General features: G+C 41.3%; 1 protein-coding gene across 2 annotated transcripts in view; it reads left to right on the forward strand.

Annotated features, from left to right (window-relative positions):
• apaf1 (apoptotic peptidase activating factor 1) overlaps nucleotides 1-19,821 on the forward strand; it is a 55,810-nt gene that overhangs the window by 32,568 nt on the left and 3,421 nt on the right. For both annotated transcript variants that reach the window (XM_060886343.1, XM_060886342.1), the window contains exons 23-26: nucleotides 197-328; nucleotides 597-722; nucleotides 1,998-2,123; nucleotides 8,324-8,470. In XM_060886343.1, the coding sequence (XP_060742326.1) occupies nucleotides 197-328; nucleotides 597-722; nucleotides 1,998-2,123; nucleotides 8,324-8,470 (531 nt within the window). The remainder of the gene's footprint in view (nucleotides 1-196; nucleotides 329-596; nucleotides 723-1,997; nucleotides 2,124-8,323; nucleotides 8,471-19,821) is intronic.

The raw sequence follows: 19,821 nt of genomic DNA on the forward strand, positions 1-19,821 counted from the left end.
TCTCTCTCTCTCTTTCTCTGTCTTTCCATCTTTCTCTCTCTGTCTCTTTCTTTCCCTCTCTCTCTCTCTCTCTCTCTCTCTCTCTCTCTCTCTCTCTCTCTCTCTCTCTCTCTCTCTCTCTCTCTCTCTCTCTCTCTCTCTCTCTCTCTCTCTCTCTCTCTCTCTCTCTCTCTCTGTCTCTCTCTCTCTCTCTCAGGTGTGGAGGTGGATGACAGAACACTGTCTGGTATTAAAAGGACATGAGGAGCCAGTTAGAAGGTTTCATCTTCTGAGCTCATCCTCTTTATCCTCTGCTCTGCTGTCATGGTCATTTGATGGCACTGTGAAGGTAATGATCAGCAGAACTGTGTGTCATAATCACAACAAGAAAAAGTCCTCTATATTTAATGGGTTTAGATTTACTGTGTCTGTCTGTATCTGTAAATAAAACCGTTATTGAGGACACGCTCTGCTCTTACAGGTTCATTAAGCAGCTTATTGGCTTGTAGAGAGGCAGCGAGTTCTCGTCCACACCACCACTTTACACACCTGATTGCAGACTGAGAAAGAATGCGTATTATTAGCAGTGTGTGTAATTTGTGTGTGTAATGTTCCAGGTGTGGGATCTGAACTCAGGAGAGAAGCTCCAGGACCTGAAGTGCCATCAGGGTGCAGTTCTGTCAGGTGACATATCCCCTGATGGACATCTCTTCATCACCACCTCAGCAGACAAGACAGCAAAGGTAAGGAAGAGGAAAAGTCTATAATGTTGATCTTTCAGCTCCAGGGTCCTCCGTTCAAGTCTCTGCATCCCCTCTGGGTTCTCTGGTTTCTTCACATGTCCACTGACTTTATAGGAAAAGAAGCTCATTTGGTGTAATTGTGAGTGAGAACTTGTACAAGTCCACTGAGTTCCTACACTAAAATGTGTACCAGTTTAACAGGTCTGGTGATAAACCTCACTTGTAGTATAGTATTATTGTGTAGGGACGATTATATTGTTCTGTTGTTACAAGCCTGCTACTTACTATGATTTACTCTCTTAATGCTGAGACAAAACCCTTCAAAATCCTGATCTGGGTTTATGTTTAAAGTGCAGCTCTCATGAGTAAATGTGCTTCAGAAGTTAGGTGACGAGACGTAGCAGAAATTCAGAAATTGTTCAGAAATTCAGAGCTCACTAGATTGTGTGTGTGTGTGTGTGTGTGTGTGTGTGTGTGTGTGTGTGTGTGTGTGTGTGTGTGTCAAGCACATCATTCCTAGAACTGCTGAAGCTAAAGAGAGATAATTAGAAAGAGAATTTCTAGCAAAGGATACTCACTAGTTTGCATCCTGTGTGCATGTGTGTGTGTCTGTGTGTGTGTGTGTGTGTGTGTGTGTGTGTGTCTATCAAGCACATCATTCCTAGAACTGCTGAAGCTAAATAGAGATAATTAGAAGAGAATTTCTAGCAAAGGATGCTCACTAGTTTGCATCCTGTGTGCATGTGTGTGTGTGTGTGTGTGTGTGTGTGTGTGTGTCTATGTGTCTATCAAGCACATCATTCTTAGAACTGCTGAAGCTTAAGAGAGATGTCTGTGTTTCATCCACCCTACTGATCTTTTCACATGGCTGATCTTTGCATGCAGGCTTCTGTGTGAGTGTGTGTGTGTGTGTGTGTGTGAGTGTACTATGGCTCTATATTTGGCACGCTCTTCCTGCAGCTTCTGGAATGCTCATTAACCGTGCAGACTGTAGTCCAACATTGGTTAATTAACACTGTGGGCCATTACCCTGGGTACACACACACACACAAACACACACATGAATAATGAGTGAAAGCTGTGTTTGGCTTAGCTGTGTGCTGAAGAGCTTTTCACTGACGTAACTCAATCACAGCTGTCTGTCTGCTTGTAAACCACTTTAGTGATTCTCCCACTGTGATTGGATCAGCCATACCGTTTACACACTAGCGCTGCTCCTGTCTTCACACCGCTAATCCCAGAGAGACTTAGAAAACATGACTTGTGTGCCCTCAGGTGTGGAGCTGTTCATCATGGAGCATGGTGTTCTTCCTGCAAGGCCACAAAGCCTGCGTGCGCAGCTGCCGCTTCTCCTGGGACAGCAAGCGCCTTGCCACTGGTGATGACAACGGCGAGATCAGGGTGAGTGAGGAATAAAAACACATCTCCAGCACGGAGTCTGACGTCAGCGTCAATATTATTATTCCTGTCACATCAGCTAACCTTTTTTAACACAGTTTACACCTTACCACATATTTACCTGACCCAAATTTCCCACGCACCTCACACACGTTTCCTGTCGTGAAATAAGTACGATTCATTTTAAAATCATAACGCACGATCGATTTTGTACGCAGTCATTGCTAAAGAAAAACAAATGATCCTGCTATTGAGATATTTACATGTGTATATAAGCAGGAAGTCAGGTTAAGATGACTAAGTTAAACAATGTCATTTAGAGCCAGTATTTTTTGGCAGTTCTTAAAGGCTTAAATCCTCGAGGATTTAATGATTTTGCAATAACAGAAATGAACAAAATCAAGCAAATAATTTTTTAAAATCGCAGCTGATTTTCTGCAGGTTTGTGCGAGAGGCGTCGTGTGACGTCTTCCAGTCATGTCTGTGGAACATCATTAAAGTCATTGCATAAGAGTCTTCAGTGCTAAGAGATTAAAAACAGAATCCTGTGCTTGCAGTTTTAGCAATTCATGTCCACAAGAAAATTAAGCACAAAAATCTCTGCAAGATTTTGAATGGGGGAAAAAAAAAGCTACTGCAAAAACAAGGATTTTCAGATATTTTCAAGTGATTAAGGTTTTGGTTTTTGATCAGAAGGTCGGACTTCAAGCTCCAGCACTGCCATGCAATTGAGCAAGGCCCTTAACCCTCTCTGCTCCAGGTGTGTTGTATCATAGCTGCCCCTGCGCTCAGACCTCCTCAGTTGGGATATGTGAAGATTAGAATTGCCCCAATTTCATTTATTCATTCATTAAGACATCTCTAGGATTCTCTGAAATCGTCAGTGATGAAATCATCTTCACACTGTTGTGTGTATATAATGCTGTTATTAATTTTGACACAGACGTCTTCAGCAGGGCTGCGAGAGGAACTCACGAAGCGATTTTCAATCGTCTGTGTACGTGTTCTGTTTATTTTGAATACGTATAAATAATTATTGGAACAGTCCTATCTGAGATATTAGGGGAGTTGATACCAGCTGTGTTGTGTCCTGTTATTGTTCATGGGCCTTTCGAAAAACAGCAGTCAGCCACCTAATGAGGAAAAAACGACAGAACGCAGCCAGAAGTGATTTCAACTTCTGTTCTTTGAACTCTCACTTGTTTTCCCTTCTCCTTTCTTCTTGCCTCCTTTCTGTTCTTGCAAACATACCTCTTGCTGTTGCCAAAACTGTCAAACGCTCTCTCTCTCTTTCTCTTTCTCTTTCTTTCTCTCTCTCTCTCTTTCCCTTTCTCTCTCTCTCTCTCTCTCTCTCTCTCTCTCTCTCTCTCTCTCTCTCTCTCTTACACTCTCTCTCTCTCTCTCTCTCTCTCTCTCTCTCTCTCTCTCTCTCTCTCTCTCTCTCTCTCACTCTCTCTCTCTCTCTCTCTCTCTCTCTCTCTCGGTTTTGACTGTGAGAAAGAGCTTTGGAGTTGTGTTGTGTAAACTACAGAAGCTGTGTCTCATCCTTTATACATAGTGCTCAGAGAAAGAGAGAGATGGAAGCCTCCATTTGTGCAATTCAAGCCCTTGAGTGTCACGTTCACTCAAACTCGTTTTATTTATACTTCAGTTGGCAAGGACGAGGAAGATAAAGTGCACTAGTTTAGTTCCCATAGAAACCTAGCACGCTAACATTTCTGTCTGTGCTCTGGTACACCGTGTGCTTGTACATTGACTATTACGGGTCTATTCACATAACAGTGTACAAGCACTCATTGCAGGAAACTCGCCTTGTGCCCAGACATCCTAGATAGACTGCAGGTTCCCCACAACCCTCTGTAGGTTAAACACTACAAAAGATAGCTTGCTAGCATGGGTTTTGGTTGGGGTTGGGGTTTGATTTCGCCTTGAGGTTTTCCTTTGGGTTCTCTGGTTTCCTCCCACAGGTAGGCTGATTGGCATCTCTGTAGAATGTCTGTAGTGTGTATAAGTGTGTGTTTGTGCCCTGTGATATGTTGGCACGCCTTCCAGATCATCCCGCTGTCTTGTGCTCCAAGGCTGCAGGCTCCCCACAACCCTGAGTATGATAACACTACAATGGATGAATGGATGGATGGATGGCTGGATGGATGGATGGATGGCTGGACATTGTCATTTCTTTACATGCAGTGGACATAGGTTTTTGAGTCTGGTTATTTCATCACTGTGAAAAGCTCTTAAAAGCATCTAAAATATCTGCACTGTCTAAACAAATCCATCAAAAGTAATGTACATGAACTCATCTATGATGGTCGCTGGTCCTATTGTAACATTAACTCAAATGTATAATGATTTAAATCACCTTAAATTCGGATTGTACGTTTCATTTCGAGCAGCACATCATTTGAAAGTGTAGTGGAATAAGAGAATAGAATTGACCCTTTTGGCCTAGAGATCATGAGTTTGAATCCTGATCATGCCACAGAAGTCACAACATGTAAGATTAAAACAGTCAGTTTTACCACCACAACCACTTGGTAACTATGAGGTCATGCATGCAGAACGTTGCAGATGTTACTAGAACATTTAAAACAACTGCCAACATGGCCAGATCAGACCATCCAAGCAGATTCAGCCCAAGAGCAGACTGCAAGATGCTTTGACTCATGGGATTGTTGTGTATGACAGGCTTCGCTGTTGCTCAAGTTGCAGGTCCGCGAAGCGGATCCCACTTATTATATTGCTACCTACCAAATAAATAGATAATTTGACACAAAATGATGATTTAAAAAGAAGTTTATTGATTTAAAAACGATTGTATTGCTTCCTCTAAAGAAAATAGTGCGCTCCGTCTCTACGGTTAGAATCCTGTGTGTCCATGGCAACACTCTGTTTTTCATGGCAACGGTGTGTTATAGTTCGCAGCGGTCTGTTATCAATAACAGAATAAAAAAATTCTGTTTTAAAAAATAATACAGAACAAATAAATAAATAAAAACTCCTGAGCGCAAGTCCACCCCTGGTCTAGGCGGCTTTTTGTGTTCAATTATATTTCCTGTCGCTGCGCAGGCTCTTTTATTGTACATGACCGCTTATGTCCCGATGACCGGTCTTTGCATTACGATTAAAAGCAGTATCAATAAAGTAAAAAATGTGATGTGCAGTCAAGTTTGAGTGTATGCACTGTTTAAACGAGTGTTCTCATCTTCTCACTGATACTTTTGTGATTCGCGGAGTTTTGACAAGTTTTATAGCCTTGATATTGTTTCTTATTCAAAAGTGGTGACAGAAAAAACTCAGCACCCCCAACCTGAAACCTCTTCCCACGCCCCTGTCACAATCACATCATAATCAAAATGAATAATTAGGCTTAAAAGCAAATGTATATGTAAGGGAATCAAGTTTAACAATTACATGTAATATTGCTCCAAATATCATCAATAATGGTGTGTGCAATACCATGTATAACTTGCATTAAGTCCGTAATAAGTCGGTCAGAGCTACAATTTTTGACTTAAAACTAGACTAAAATTAAAAAACTTTTAGTCGACTAAAACTTGACTAAGATACCTTGAGTTTTCTTTTGACTAAAACTAGACTAAAATGACGGGACTTTTAGTCGACTAAAACTTGACTAACAAAAAAAGATATGTGAATGACTAAATATGACTAAAACTAACAAGGACATTTGCACAAGACTAAGACTAAATTAAATATCGATGACGAAATTAACACTAGACTGACGCACGCAGTTATATTTTTAAAGTTTGTTTTTACGTTAGCTAGCTACCAATTTCATTCTGAGTGTAAATTTAATGAACCGTGGCTGGATAAAAACTCTTTTCGTCATTGGTTAAAACCAGTGGACAACAACGTTTTTGAGGCCTTTTGCACCATATGCAAAAAAAGGATTCAGCTAGGTACAATGGGAATGAAGGCATTAGAGTCTCATGCCAAGTCGTCCAAGCACATAACGCTCTCAATGGACAAAAACAAACTCCTTCCATCGCCTGCGTGTTTCAACCAACTAATGTTAGCCAGCTATCTGCTAATGTGCCTGAAGTGGCAACAGGAGCTAATGTTAGCCAGCTTGCTGATAGCGCTGCAGACCCTCCAGCTATGGCCGCAACTAGAGTGGATCTGCGCACAGCTTTTGGGTCCACACCAACACTGACCTGATCTCCAGGTCCAACCTCTTGCGGAGAGGCCATAAGGAGAAGTTGACGAAACTGGCTGTCCTTGATAAAGACATTGCTGCCCTGAGTGAAGAGCTAAGGAGTTGACTGTGTTTCTTAATTTAATTTAATTTATTGTTGAGTTCTGATTTTCGATGTTTATTGTTCAGGGGTCTCTCAGTTCCCCATATTCCCAGCATGGAATAAGTAGCTAGTTCATGTTAAAAAACAACTTAACATTGTTCGGCAAACTTTCTTGTGGCCTACTGAAATGTTTTTATTTTTCACACACTGCTTGGCTTATCTTTTACCCATTCCACATTTGAAAAATAAATGAACACAAGTTCAAGGATTTTGTTTTTCTTTGCTGGTAGGGACGTGAAATAGGTATTAATTTTTTATATACTGTAAATGGTCTTAAAAAGGTCTTAAAAAGACTTGAATTTAACTTGAAGAAACCTGTAGGAACCCTGGTATGAAGCCGCCCGGTGACTGTCATGTCTTCTTTGAACCACTGTTGTGTCAGTCAGCTGTATGGTCGAGTCTTCATCTGCGATCATTTGAAGACTTCGGCAGGAAGGAATTAGTGTTGGGTCTGTGGTGGATTTATGGTGGAACCCATTAGTTGCCCTATAAACCATTATAGAAAGGTCATTATTTACATTTACATTATTTACTGTAGAGCGTAACCCAAATGAGGATGAGGTTCCCTTCTGAGTCTGGTTCCTCTCAAGGTTTCTTCCTCATATCATCTCAGTTTTTCCTCACCACCATCGCCTCCGGCTTGCTCATTAGGGATAGATGTTAGAGATAAATCTTCTTCTTCTTCTTCTTCTTCTTCTTCTTCTTCTTCTTCTTCTTCTTCCTTCTTCAGGGGTCGCCACAGCGAATCATCTCTCTCCACCTATCCCTATCTTCTGCATCCTCAACACTTGCACCCACTAGCTTCATATCCTCATTAGATGTTAGAGATAAATAGCAACTTAAATTTTAAATTTCAATTTTTTTATTCTGTTTCTATACTTCTGTAAAGCCGCTTTGAGACTATGTGAACTGGTAAATGTGCTATACAAATAAATTGAAATGAATTGAATTAATGAAGTCTCCAAAATATCATCACTAGACCTACTGCAAGCTCTTGCTTTAGTTGATGTCAAAGTGCATGAATCAGAAAGAGACTGCACAACTTTAATTATCATGGGAGATGCCAAAGGCCAAGACTTCTGCAATAATGTGCTTCGGAAATATGCGTCTAACATGTACTTATTTGAAGACCATAACAGAGGGCATGTTTGGCATAAACCAAATTTTAGCAAAAGAGCTTCATACCAGCTGTGAAACAAGGAGGTGGAAGTGTTATGTTTTGTGGATGCTTTGCTGCAGCAGGACCTGGCCAGCTCATCGTCATTCAGTCCACTATGAATTCTACATTGTACCAGAAGGTGCTTGGGGAACATGAGACCATCTGTCAAAAAATTGGAACTGGACCTAGCAACATGACAAAAACATACCAGTAAATCCACCAAGGACTTGCTGAAAAGTAAAAAACTGAGAATTCTGGAATTCCGAAAGTCAAAGCCTATTGAGATCCCGTGTGGTGATTTGAAGTAGACTGTGCAGGCAAGAAATCCCTCAAACATCACATCTGGAATAGTGGGAGAAACTTTCTTCTAGATGATGTCAGAAACTGGTAGATGGCTACAAGAAACATCTCATCGAGGTTATTTCAGCCAAAGGGGGAAACACTAGCTATTAATTTTGTTGATTACTTTTCACTAATTAAACAAAAGAAATCACACCACTTTCATCTACAGGTACAAATTAAAACAAGATCATAAATCGGCATGCTATAAATTGACACACACACACACACACACACACACACACACACACACACACACAAAATAATGTATATCTCACAAAATAATGTATAGGTCACACAGGTGAGAACCATCACGTTACCTGCCAGCTCAGCCACATCCCCTCTGTGATAAATGTGTTTATCAGTGTTATTTTTCTCCCATGCAGCTCTGGAGCGTGTTAAATGGAAACTTGCTGAAGATCTGCTCCCTGGAGAAAAAGGACTCTATGGATTCCTTCCACGGAGGCTGGGTGACTGATCTGCACTTTTCTCCTGATAACAAGGTCCTCGTGTCTACTGGAGGATACATCAAGGTATAAACATACACACAAAACTTGGATTCTAACCAGATCAAGTGTTTATTTTTTCAGTCTGTGACCATACAAAGATCCAGATCTCGCTTGAACATTGAGCGTTCTGAGAGTAATCTGGTGAAATGCTCTGCTTTGCTTGTTACATGATGAAATGTTTTAATAATTAAATCAATTTTTTAGTTTCTATTGAATTCTCGGCAGGGGGGCACGGTGGCTTAGTGGTTAGCACGTTTGCCTCACACCTCCAGGGTTGGGGGTTCGATTCCCGCCTCCGCGTTGTGTGTGTGGAGTTTGCATGTTCTCCCCGTGCCTCGGGGGTTTCCTCCTTGTACTCCGGTTTCCTCCCCCGGTCCAAATACATGCATAGTGAGTGAATGAGAGTGTGTGTGTGTGTGTGCCCTGCGATGGGTTGGCACTCCGTCCAGGGTGTATCCTGCCTTGGTGCCCGATGAAGCCTGAGATAGGCACAGGCTCCCCGTGACCTGAGGTAGTTCAGATAAGCGGTAGTAAATGAATGAATGAATGAATGAATGAATGAATGAATGAATTCTCGGCTGATCTGTGTATTGAAATGCTAGAATATTATTTAGGTTTATCTGTCTTCTCAGCCTTGATAAATGGTTACTATGGATACTATGGAGCTGTCACGAGGGTTGGGGTGGGGGGGAGGCTGGATAATGTGTGCATTTGAAATCGTGTACTGTGAACTGCATTCAATTCAATGCCTGTAGCATTTGATTCAATGCCTAATGTATTCAGTGCCATCTTCATTTGATACAGTGCAATCTCCATTTGATTCAGTGCCAAATTCATTTGATTCAGTGCCAACTCAATTTGATTCAGTGCCAACCCCATTTGATTCAGTGCCCAATGCATTTGATTCAGTGCTTGCTGCATTTGATTCAGTGCTTGCTGCATTTGATTTGGTGCCTACTGCTTGGGGATGTATGAAGTACGTACTGATCAGTATATTTGTAAGAACACAATCCGGACACAATGCATTTAATACCTACATCAATTTATACTGCACATGTCCTGTTGTATTATGGGATAGAGCATTGTGCATTGGCTCTATACTGCAGAAATTTGGTAGAAGTAGATTATTTGGGTTTTTCTAACCTACAGTTTTATAAATACTGAGAATCTTGACATGCTGCACCTTTGGTGTACTGCTTTTCACCTACTGTATAATATTCAGATGCCGCTAATATGTCAGAATCATTTTAAATAAGTAAGACAATATCACTTAGAACACAACACTGTCACAGGACAATAGCATGACAATACTGTCTTGCCAGTGTATAAAGGCTTGTTAAAGCTGTATGTTTTCACCTCTCAGGATGAGAACGTATGTTCAGGGTATATAAGTGGGTGTAAAAAAAATCTGCAGCAGTGAATGTGGATTTAAAACTCTAAACGAGCAACGATGGCTCATCTCTCGCATGGCCGAGATCTTCAAAGGATTCGAGTGAAACATCAGGGCACGGCCGTGTTGTTCCTCATCCCTCATGTCTTAACCAACAGATCCGCAGCCACAGAACTGAGCTCGGATGAGTATAAATGAGCAGCTTGAGCCTACGCCGCTTCACCGAATGCCCCGTTTGATGTGATGGATGAGTGCAAGGGGCGATAATGACTTGTGATTGATCATGACTCGTTTCCATCAGGACGCCGCGCTGTGTTATAAGAGCTGATAGATTAATCATCATGGAAACTTGCACAATTTCTCAATCTGTCAGTCATCATTACACTGCCTGACTTAGTGCCAAGCCGGTGTGAGGTTTTTTTCACTGCAAATTATATACTTGGTTGAGATGACTCTTGAAATAACAACACTGCTTTTCATGTCATGCACTTTTCAATATGATCCACTGTATTTAATTAATTTGGTTAATTGTCAGCCAATTAATGATACCGTACTGTATAATATACAGCTGATTAAAATGTACATGGGCTACTATTCCTAGTTATTTTGATTATATAATAATAATAATAATAATAATAATAATAATAATGAATTAACATACAGTAGTTTTCTGAAGATTTAGGCAGGTGTAAAGAAATGCTGTAAAGTAAAAAAGCTTTCAAAAATACAAGTGTTAAGTTTATTTAGGAGACATGCCTTCTTTTGAACCAATGTTGTGTCAGTCAGCTGTATGGTCTGGTCTTTATCAGCTATCAGGTCTGCGCTGAACTCAGAGGTTACGATGACCCATTAGTTCCTCAGGAGCTCTCAGTTGCACTATTATAAACTGTTGTAGAAATAACATTATTTACATTTACATTATTTACTGTAGAGTGTCACCCAAATGAGGATGAGGTTCCCTTCTGAGTCTGGTTCCTCTCAAGGTTTCGTCCTCATATCATCTCAGGGAGTTTTTCTTGCCGCCGTCGCCTCCGGCTCGCTCATTAGGGTTAGGGATAGATATATAGTATTTTAAATTTTAAGTTAATATTTTTTTAATTTAATATTTCTTTTTCTCTCTCTCTTCTGTTTCCATACTTCTCTAAAGCTACTTTGAGACAAAAGGAAATTGTTAAAAGTGCTATACAAATAAATTGAATTGAGTTGAAAAGAAATAAAAAGAAAAATAAATCCAAATCAAATCAATATTTTGGTGGACCAGCCTTTGATTTCAGATCAGTGCTTCTACACTTGCACACAGTTCGTCTGTGGATTTAGACGGCCTCAAATCCTTCTGTCTCTTCATGTAATCCCAGACAGACTCGATGGTGTTGAGATCAGGGCTCTGTGGGGGCCAAAATATCCCTTCCAGGACTCCAAGTTAGTCCTCAATGACATTGGCTTTATTTTTGGGGCTTGTTTTCCAGCTGCATATTAAATTTGGGGTCAATCAGCAACCACACCGATGGTATTGCATGATGTTTAAGCGTCTGTCTGTATTTCTCAGCATTGTGGACGCCATTAATCCTGACCAAGTCTCTAACTCCATTTGTAGAAATGCAACTCCAAACTTGAAGGAACCTCCACCCTGCTTCACCGTTGCCTGGCTCATTGTACCGCTGTTCAGCCGTTTGGCAAACAACCTGCTTAGTGCTTCAGCCAAATATTTCACATATTTTTAAAATTAGTCCAGAGATTTTTCTGCACACCAGTTCTTATGATTTTGTGCATAGTTGAGCTGCTTAGCCTGCTATGGCTTTTTGGCCACAATTCTTCTATGAAGACCACTTCTGCCCAGACGTCTCCAGACAGTTAATGGGTGTACCCTGGGTCTCACCAGTTTCTGCCAGCTGTTTGCTGATGGCACTCTTCCGATGTCAAAAGGGAAGTAAGTCTGATGTGTCTTTCATCTGCTGCGTTAAGTTCCCCTAGCCGACCACTGTGACTACGGTCCTCAACATTTCTCAACTCAGTGTGCTTCTCTTAAATAGCTTGAAGAACACATATTGAAACCCCAGTCTGCTTTGGAATCTTTGCCTTTCTGGTGAGAGACCTTTCTGATGCAGTACAACTACCTTGTGTCTTGTTGCTAAGCTCAGTCTTGCCATGGTGTGTCCTGTGTTTTTGGTCCTCAGCCAGCTTGAAGCTCCTACACAGTTGTTTCTGTTTCAATTCATTTTCAAGACAATTCAACCTATATATGAAATGCTGGGTATATAATCAGACACCTGACTCTGATCCTACTTTGCATTTTGAAAACTAATTAAAATAAACAGTTAAAATATCTATTTTTGAAAGCATTCTTAGTTTACAGCGATTCTTCACATCTGCTTAAAACCTCTGCACAGTATTGTATGTAAGAAAATAAACACACTGTCTATTATTTTAATTAGTTTCCACTAGCAGCATGCCTCAAAGTGCTTTATTCATTTTATACCTCATGCTCTTTGGTGTAGTTTAGAATATAATTTTGAATTTATGAACCAAGGAGTCCAAAGTCCGTTTATAGTTCAGTTTTATCTGAGAGACAAAGTGAGAGACTTATCACTTAAGCTATAGCAGCACCAGTTATAGGCTGTTCCTTTGGGGTTTTTTTAATAAGTAAGGAATAACACGACAGACTGTTCGGTGGAGTGCATCGAAACCTCAAACTTCATACGTTTTCATTTGTTAAACAAGACATATTAAAAAGGTGTAGCTAATATAAAGCATCTGCTGCTCCTGTGTATGAGCTGTTACTATAGAAACAACAAAGTGATGCACACCCTCTGGCCAATCAGATTCGAGAATTCAACCACAGTCGAACAAATAATATGTACACCAGTATATATTACACCAGTACATATTACACCAGTACATATTACACCAGTACATATTACACCAGTACATATTACACCAGTACACCAGCTCCTTCCTTTTATCAATATTAATCAGAAATGTTCAGCATGTCAACACTATAACTGTGTGAAATCATTTCAGGATGCTTAGTCAAGTTCCTTACAGTATAGTGAGAGCAAAATCTGTAATATCTAATAACTAATATCTCTTTCTGCATTTGTATAATTCACTGTAACTGTCCATCATTAATTAGTGAATTATTAATCATCTTTTTCTTCTTTCTCCCTCTTTTTAAGTTGTTGTTCTTGTCTTTCCCTTTCCTTTCTGTTCTCTGAGCTCTCTCTCTCTCTCTCTCTCTCTCTCTCTGTCTCTGTCTCTGTCTCTGTCTCTCTCTCTGTCCTCTCTCTGTCTCTCTCTCTCTCTCTCTCTCTCTCTCTCTCTCTCTCTCTCTGTCTCTGTCTCTGTCTCTGTCTCTCTCTCTCTCTCTCTCTCTCTCTCTCTCTCTCTCTCTGTCCTCTCTCTGTCTCTCTGTCTCTCTCTCTCTCTCTCTCTCTCTCTCTCTCTCTCTCTCTGTCTCTCTCTGTCTCTCTCTCTCTCTCTCTCTCTCTCTCTCTCTGTCTCTCTCTCTCTCTGTCTCTCTCTCTCTCTCTCTCTCTCTGTCTCTCTCTCTCTCTCTCTCTCTCTGTCCTCTCTCTGTCTCTCTCTCTCACTCTCTCTCTCTCACTCTCTCTCTCTCACTCTCTCTCTCTCTCTCTCTCTCTCTCTCTCTCTCTCTCTCTCTCTCTCCTCACAGAGAAAGATTCAAAGAACGAACAATTCTTTCTTAACCGATGTTTAATTTTGTATCTGTATCCGTTTATTATTTTTTATTTAAACATTTTTGCAGCATGTGGCTCTGTGAAGCTCTGTGAAACACACACACACACACACACACACACACACACACACACACACACACACACACACACACACACACACACTTTATAATAAAAATGGGCATTCAAAGGGTGTGTGATACAGTAAGTAGTATCTGTAGTGTGTTTTCTCTTCTCTTTTATGTAAAGGTCATCACCTAGAGCCCGATGCGTTCCTGGTTAATGTCAGGATCTTTTGGAAGTGCTTGTGTTGGCTCTGCTTTCATTCCTCATGCTTTTTCATGTGCTATAGGGTTTACACAGGGCGGCCTCTCATCCAAAACAATCAATAAGTACTGCTACTTCTCACTCACACACATGCACACATGCGCACACACACACACACACACACACACACACTTTAGTGTATTTATTGAGCATGTGTATGCATTAACATTGTGAGTGTGATTCTATACATACAACTGTGTGCTTTAAACTTTGTGGCAGCTATTTGGAGAAGAACCACTTATGGATGTGGATAAAAATGATTGCAAGTTCATTGTGATTGCAGACCTTTAGTCAGCGTACTGAGCTCAGGTGTTTACTTTAACGACATCACATGATGGATGCCACAGTGAAATTTGGGAAATGTTCTTGTTGGTCAGTATGTAAGCACTTCTTCATGATTGATTTATTTATTTATTTATTTATTTATTTATTAATTATACATGATGGGTAGCAATATTGGCAGCAATGTGGATAATCCTAAACAACAGAAGATTTCACATGCTTGAATTTCCACCAAAGCTCCATCACCACACACACACAAGTCTGAAAGCTCCTTTGCTGCATACATGAGACATGATGCTGATTAGTGGTGTGAGGATGCAGAAGCCAGGACTCATGAGAGGAAAAATATTGTCTGGTCTGATGAGATAGAGTTAAACTCTTTAAGCTGAACTCCAAGTGCTACATCTGGCACAAAAACAACAAATACTGGCTAAAGCCAGCCCTATAGTGAAGCGTGGTTGTAGCAGCATTGTGTGTGTGCGTGCATGTGCACGTGTGTATGTGTGTGGGTGTGTGGGTGTGTGTGCTGGGGGTGGGGGGTGGGGGTGTTTCTCAACCATAGGGATGGGTCAAAAATACAGAGAAGTCCTTGGAGAAAACCTCTTCTGCTGTGCTTGTGTTGTATTGTGTGCATGTTGTTCCTGTGTTGTGTTGTGATTTATTATGTGAATGTTTTGCATGTTTTGTGTTGTGCATGTGTTGTGCTGTTTGTGTGTGTTGTTTTGTGCATAGACTGTGTAAATGTTGTGCTGTGTGTGTGTGTGTTGTATTGTGCATAGACTGTGTACATGTTGTGCTGTGTGTGTTGTATTGCGCATAGACTGTGTATATGTTGTGCTGTGTGTGTGTTGTATTGTGCATAGACTCTCAGTATGTGCTGTGCGTGTGTTGTTTTGTTCTTGTGTTGTATTGTGCATATGTTGTGCATAGACTGTGTAAATGTGCTGTGTGTGTTGTATTGTGCATAGACTGTGTAAATGTGCTGTGTGTGTTGTATTGTGCATAGACTGTGTAAATGTGCTGTGTGTGTTGTATTGTGCATGTGTTGTGTTGTGTTGTGTTGTGTGCATGGTGTTTCACTTCAATCCAGAGTGTGTTCCATTTTTTCTAGCCTGTGTCCGCAGGATTGGCTCCAGATCCACCGCACCGACCAGGATAAAGCGCTTAGTGAAGATAAATGAGGGAATGAGTATGAAATGGCTGTGTGTGGTGTGGTGTGGTTTGTATGTGTGTGTGTTTGTGTGGGTGTGGGTGCTGGGTGAGCGATGGCTGTTGCCAGAAACCACTGCTATATATCACTTGCTGTGGTGCCGCTTGCTTTCACACATAAAAGTGTGTGTGTGTGTGTGTGTGTGTGTGTGTGTGTGTGTGTGTGTGTGTGTGTGTGTGTGTGTGTCCGTGTCCTGAGAGACGCAGATCATCATATGCCGTTTGAAAGAGCTTTCCTCTTTTCAGGGCAAAGCTTTGCTTAAGCAAAACACATAATCTCTCACACAATCTCGCTCAGTCTCCAGAGTTTCCGAAACTCTATTCACACTTATTTCTTTCAGGATTTTCACCTTTTACGAAGACGAGGTGCAGACAGAAACATTTGTTTATCAGTCTCAGGACAACACACGCATACGACATAAACAAGAGACCTTTCCTCTTTCGGGGAATGATTGGACATAAGTGAGAAAATGGCACGTTAGCGGTGAGGCAGTGTGTGTAGAAGAAAGCTAACTTTCCAAATGAAAACGCACTTGTGCTAGACAGGAAGCTCGTTGTATGCTAAAGTTATTTTATCTGTTTTTTTTGTTTGTTTGTTTTTTTCAGAATTCTATCAGCTTGCTAACTATCTTGTCTTAATTAGCAATTCAGACATTGAGACGTGCAGTCAGGTCAGTAGATAGTTATTGTTGCTTTAGGTTTCTACCACAGTATATTGGAGGTCTTTACTGTAACAGTCTTCACTTCCTGCTTGTTCTTTGGTTTTGTCTTCAACAAGTGAACTGCAGCTGAGGAGCTCAGGTGACTGACCTGGACACAGCAGAACATTCCACTACAGTACATTAAATTAAATAAATTCTTGGGAGATCCGTATGCTGGACAGATTTGGGATCATATAAACCAAAAACCAGTCTCATCATTTTAAAATCAGTTTTAACATCATCCTTTACTGTGAGTCTGCTTCATGAAGTATTCAGACATTCTAAGAGGAGATGCCAACTCCACGTGTTCTTTTAGGACCACAACGTCCTCATCAATACACAATCGTCTGACTGTATCACACAATTCTTCCTCTACCATTTAACAGAGATTTTCCTCGCCACATTCGCCTCAGTCACCTCAGGCTTGATCATTGGGGATAAACACAAACACATTTAAATACAAGTCTAATATGTGTGTATGTGTGTATGTGTGTATGTATGTATGTATATATATATATATATACACTTACCGGCCACTTTATTAGGTACACCTGTCCAACTGCATGTTAACGCAAATCTCTAATCAGCCAATCACATGGCAGCAACTCAATGCATTTAGGCATGTAGACATGGTCAAGACGATCTGCTGCAGATCAAACCGAGCGTCAGAATGGGGAAGAAAGGCGATTTAAGTGACTTTGAACGTGGCATGGTTGTTGGTGCCAGACAGGCTGGTCTGAGTATTTCAGAAACTGCTGATCTACTGGGATTTTCACCCACAACCATCTCTAGGGTTTACAGAGAATGGTCCGAAAAAGAGAAAATATCCAGTGTGGGCGCAAATGGGCGCAAATGCCTTGTTGAGGTCAGAGGAGAATGGCCAGTAATCACCAATAACTACTCGTTACAACTGAGGTATGCAGAAGGGCATCTCTGAACTGAAATGCCTACCTGAGTATTGTTGCTGACCATGTCCATCCCTTTATGACAAAAGTCATAAAGAAATCTTCTGATGGCTACTTCCAGCAGGATAACACGCCATGTCATAAAGCGCGAATCATCTCAGACTGGTTTCTTGAACATGACAATGAGTTCACTGTACTCAAATGGCCTCCACAGTCACCAGAACTCAGTCCAATAGAGCACCTTTGGGATGTGGTGGAACGGGAGATTCGCATCATGGATGTGCAGCCGACAAATCTGCAGCGACTGCGTGATGCTATCATGTCAATATGGACCAAAATCTCTTAGGAATGTTTCCAGTACCTTGTTGAATCTATGCCACGAAGAATTAAGGCAGTTCTGAAGGCAAAAGGGGGTCCATCCCGATACTAGTAAGGTGTACCTAATAAAGTGGCCGGTGAGTGCGTGTGTGTGTGTGTGTGTGTGTGTGTGTGTGTGTGTGTGTGTGTGTGTATATATGTATATATATGTATATATATGTGTGTATGTATGTGTGTGTGTGTATATGCATATATATATATACGTGTATATATACGTATATATGTGTATATATAGGGGGAAGAGTTTGACTCCTAACCCTAAGGTTGTGGGTTCGAGTCTCGGGCCGGCAGTACCACGACTGAGGTGGTACCACGACTGAGCAAGGCACCGAATCAGCCAATATATAATAATAATAAGAAGAAGAAAAAATAAGGAAAAAAAACGAATAAATTAATACATACATTTAATCCCTATCCCCAATGAGCAAGCCGGAGGCGATGGCAGCAAGGAAAAACTCCCTGAGATGATAAGAGGAAGAAACCTTGATAGGAATCAGGCTCCCAAGGAAACCTCATCCTCATTTGGGTGGCACTGGACAGGAAATGTAAATTCCTGTAAAAGTAAATAATGTCATTTCTACAACAGTTTATAATAACTGAGGAACTAATGGATTAGCGCTAACTCCGAGTTCACCACAGACCCAACACTAACTTCTTCCTGTTAAAGTCTTTAAATGATTGCTGATAAAGAACAGACTATACAGCTGACTGACGCAACAATGGCATGACAGTCTTCAGGTGGCTCCATCCACAACAATCCCATGAGACACTGACTCACCATGCCGACAAATCCCTGGCAGGGTGACCACCAGGCGACGAGACTCCAACCAGGGGTAGAACGTCATATATTCTGTCATTGGTGTCCAAAGTGAATTTTGTTGCCTGGGTGCTGTTCCTGTATGGATGAATGTGACTTCTAGGTGAGATCCTCTGTCTCTTGGTTTAATATTTTTTTCCAATTTCACATTTTTCTTTCTCACCAGTTAAATATATATATATATATGGCATTCACATGTTGACACATGTAGATGGTAGATCAACACAAATGTACATCCACTGACTCATCCATGCACATTTCCAGTCCATCTGTGGTACGTATATGCTCTGAGTATCCTGAAATCTTTCTTCGGTCTCTTATTTGATATGACATTCTACTCTAGTTTTCCTCCCTTCACCATTTTTTTCCCAAAGCTCAGTAACACAATGTCCTTCAGTTTCACTTTGTGGACACAGACTATTTTCTCTTGTTTTTCACAGTCGCTCGCTCTGTTGCACAACGAGGAGCTGCCAGAAGCTCAGGTGTAATAGAGGCAGTCTCTCACTCTGTCTCTTACAAAATGTCCATTTTTTTTAAGCCGTTATGAAAACAAACAGCGAACCACATGCATACAGATTCCAGTTTTGCGCATCCTCAAGACATTCTGAATCCTAATGTATTTTCCTCACCTTCACCGTCACTGTTAAGATGCCTTGCTGCATTACACTGATTGGATGGCTTGATTTATAAGCACAAACACTTGAGCAAGGTCAGTCTGCTTTTTCTTAGAGGAGTACGTCAGTAGGGGGATGGGGCAAAGCTCTTAACGATGTCTAAATGCATTTTGGGACACACACTTGTGCTGCTGTCTCAGCTCTATAAAAAGGTGGGACAGTCTCTCCTTCCTTTCAGACATACTTAAAGAGCCGCAAGGAGCAGATGATAATGAGGAGTGATAAGTCTTGAGCGGTGAATAATTAAACTCGTCCTTGTCCTATGGCCTTTGCACTGCCTTAGTCATGCTGGGCCATTTGTTTTGCATGCTAGAGAGCAGTATTAGGAATTGTACAGCGGAGTAGACTATGGGATTTTGTGTATCCTGTGAAATACAGGTTGCAGCTTACAGCTTAGTGTTTTGTATAAACTAGATGGGCAAAATGTTGTGAACATCTGACCATGACTAGGGGAACTCCCAAAACCATGTTTGCCAACTGGTTTGATGACACAAATGTGGAAGCACACAATTGTATAATAGGTCTTTGTTTACATTTTATAGCATTACAAATTCCATGACTGGGCACGGTGGCTTAGTGGTTAGCACGTTCGCCTCACACCTCCAGGGTTGGGGGTTCGATTCCCGCCTCCGCTTTGTGTGTGTGGAGTTTGCATGTTCTCCCCGTGCCTCGGGGGTTTCCTCCGGGTACTCCGGTTTCCTCCCCCGGTACAAAGACATGCATGGTAGGTTGATTGGCATCTCTGGAAAATGGTCCGTAGTGTGTGATTGCGTGAGTGTGTGTGTGCCCTGCGATGGGTTGGCACTCTGTCCAGGGTGTATCCTGCCTTGATGCCCGATGATGCCTGAGATAGGCACAGGCTCCCCGTGACCCGAGAATAGTGAATGAAATTCCATGACAATGCCCCTGTGCACAAATCACAGAGCTCCATGAAGACATGGTGTAGAGGTTAAGGTTGAAGTGGAAGAACTCAAGTGTCCTGCACTGAGCCCTGACTCTG

This window comes from Tachysurus vachellii, chromosome 14, assembly GCF_030014155.1.
Source record: "Tachysurus vachellii isolate PV-2020 chromosome 14, HZAU_Pvac_v1, whole genome shotgun sequence".
Classification (NCBI taxonomy): domain Eukaryota; kingdom Metazoa; phylum Chordata; class Actinopteri; order Siluriformes; family Bagridae; genus Tachysurus; species Tachysurus vachellii.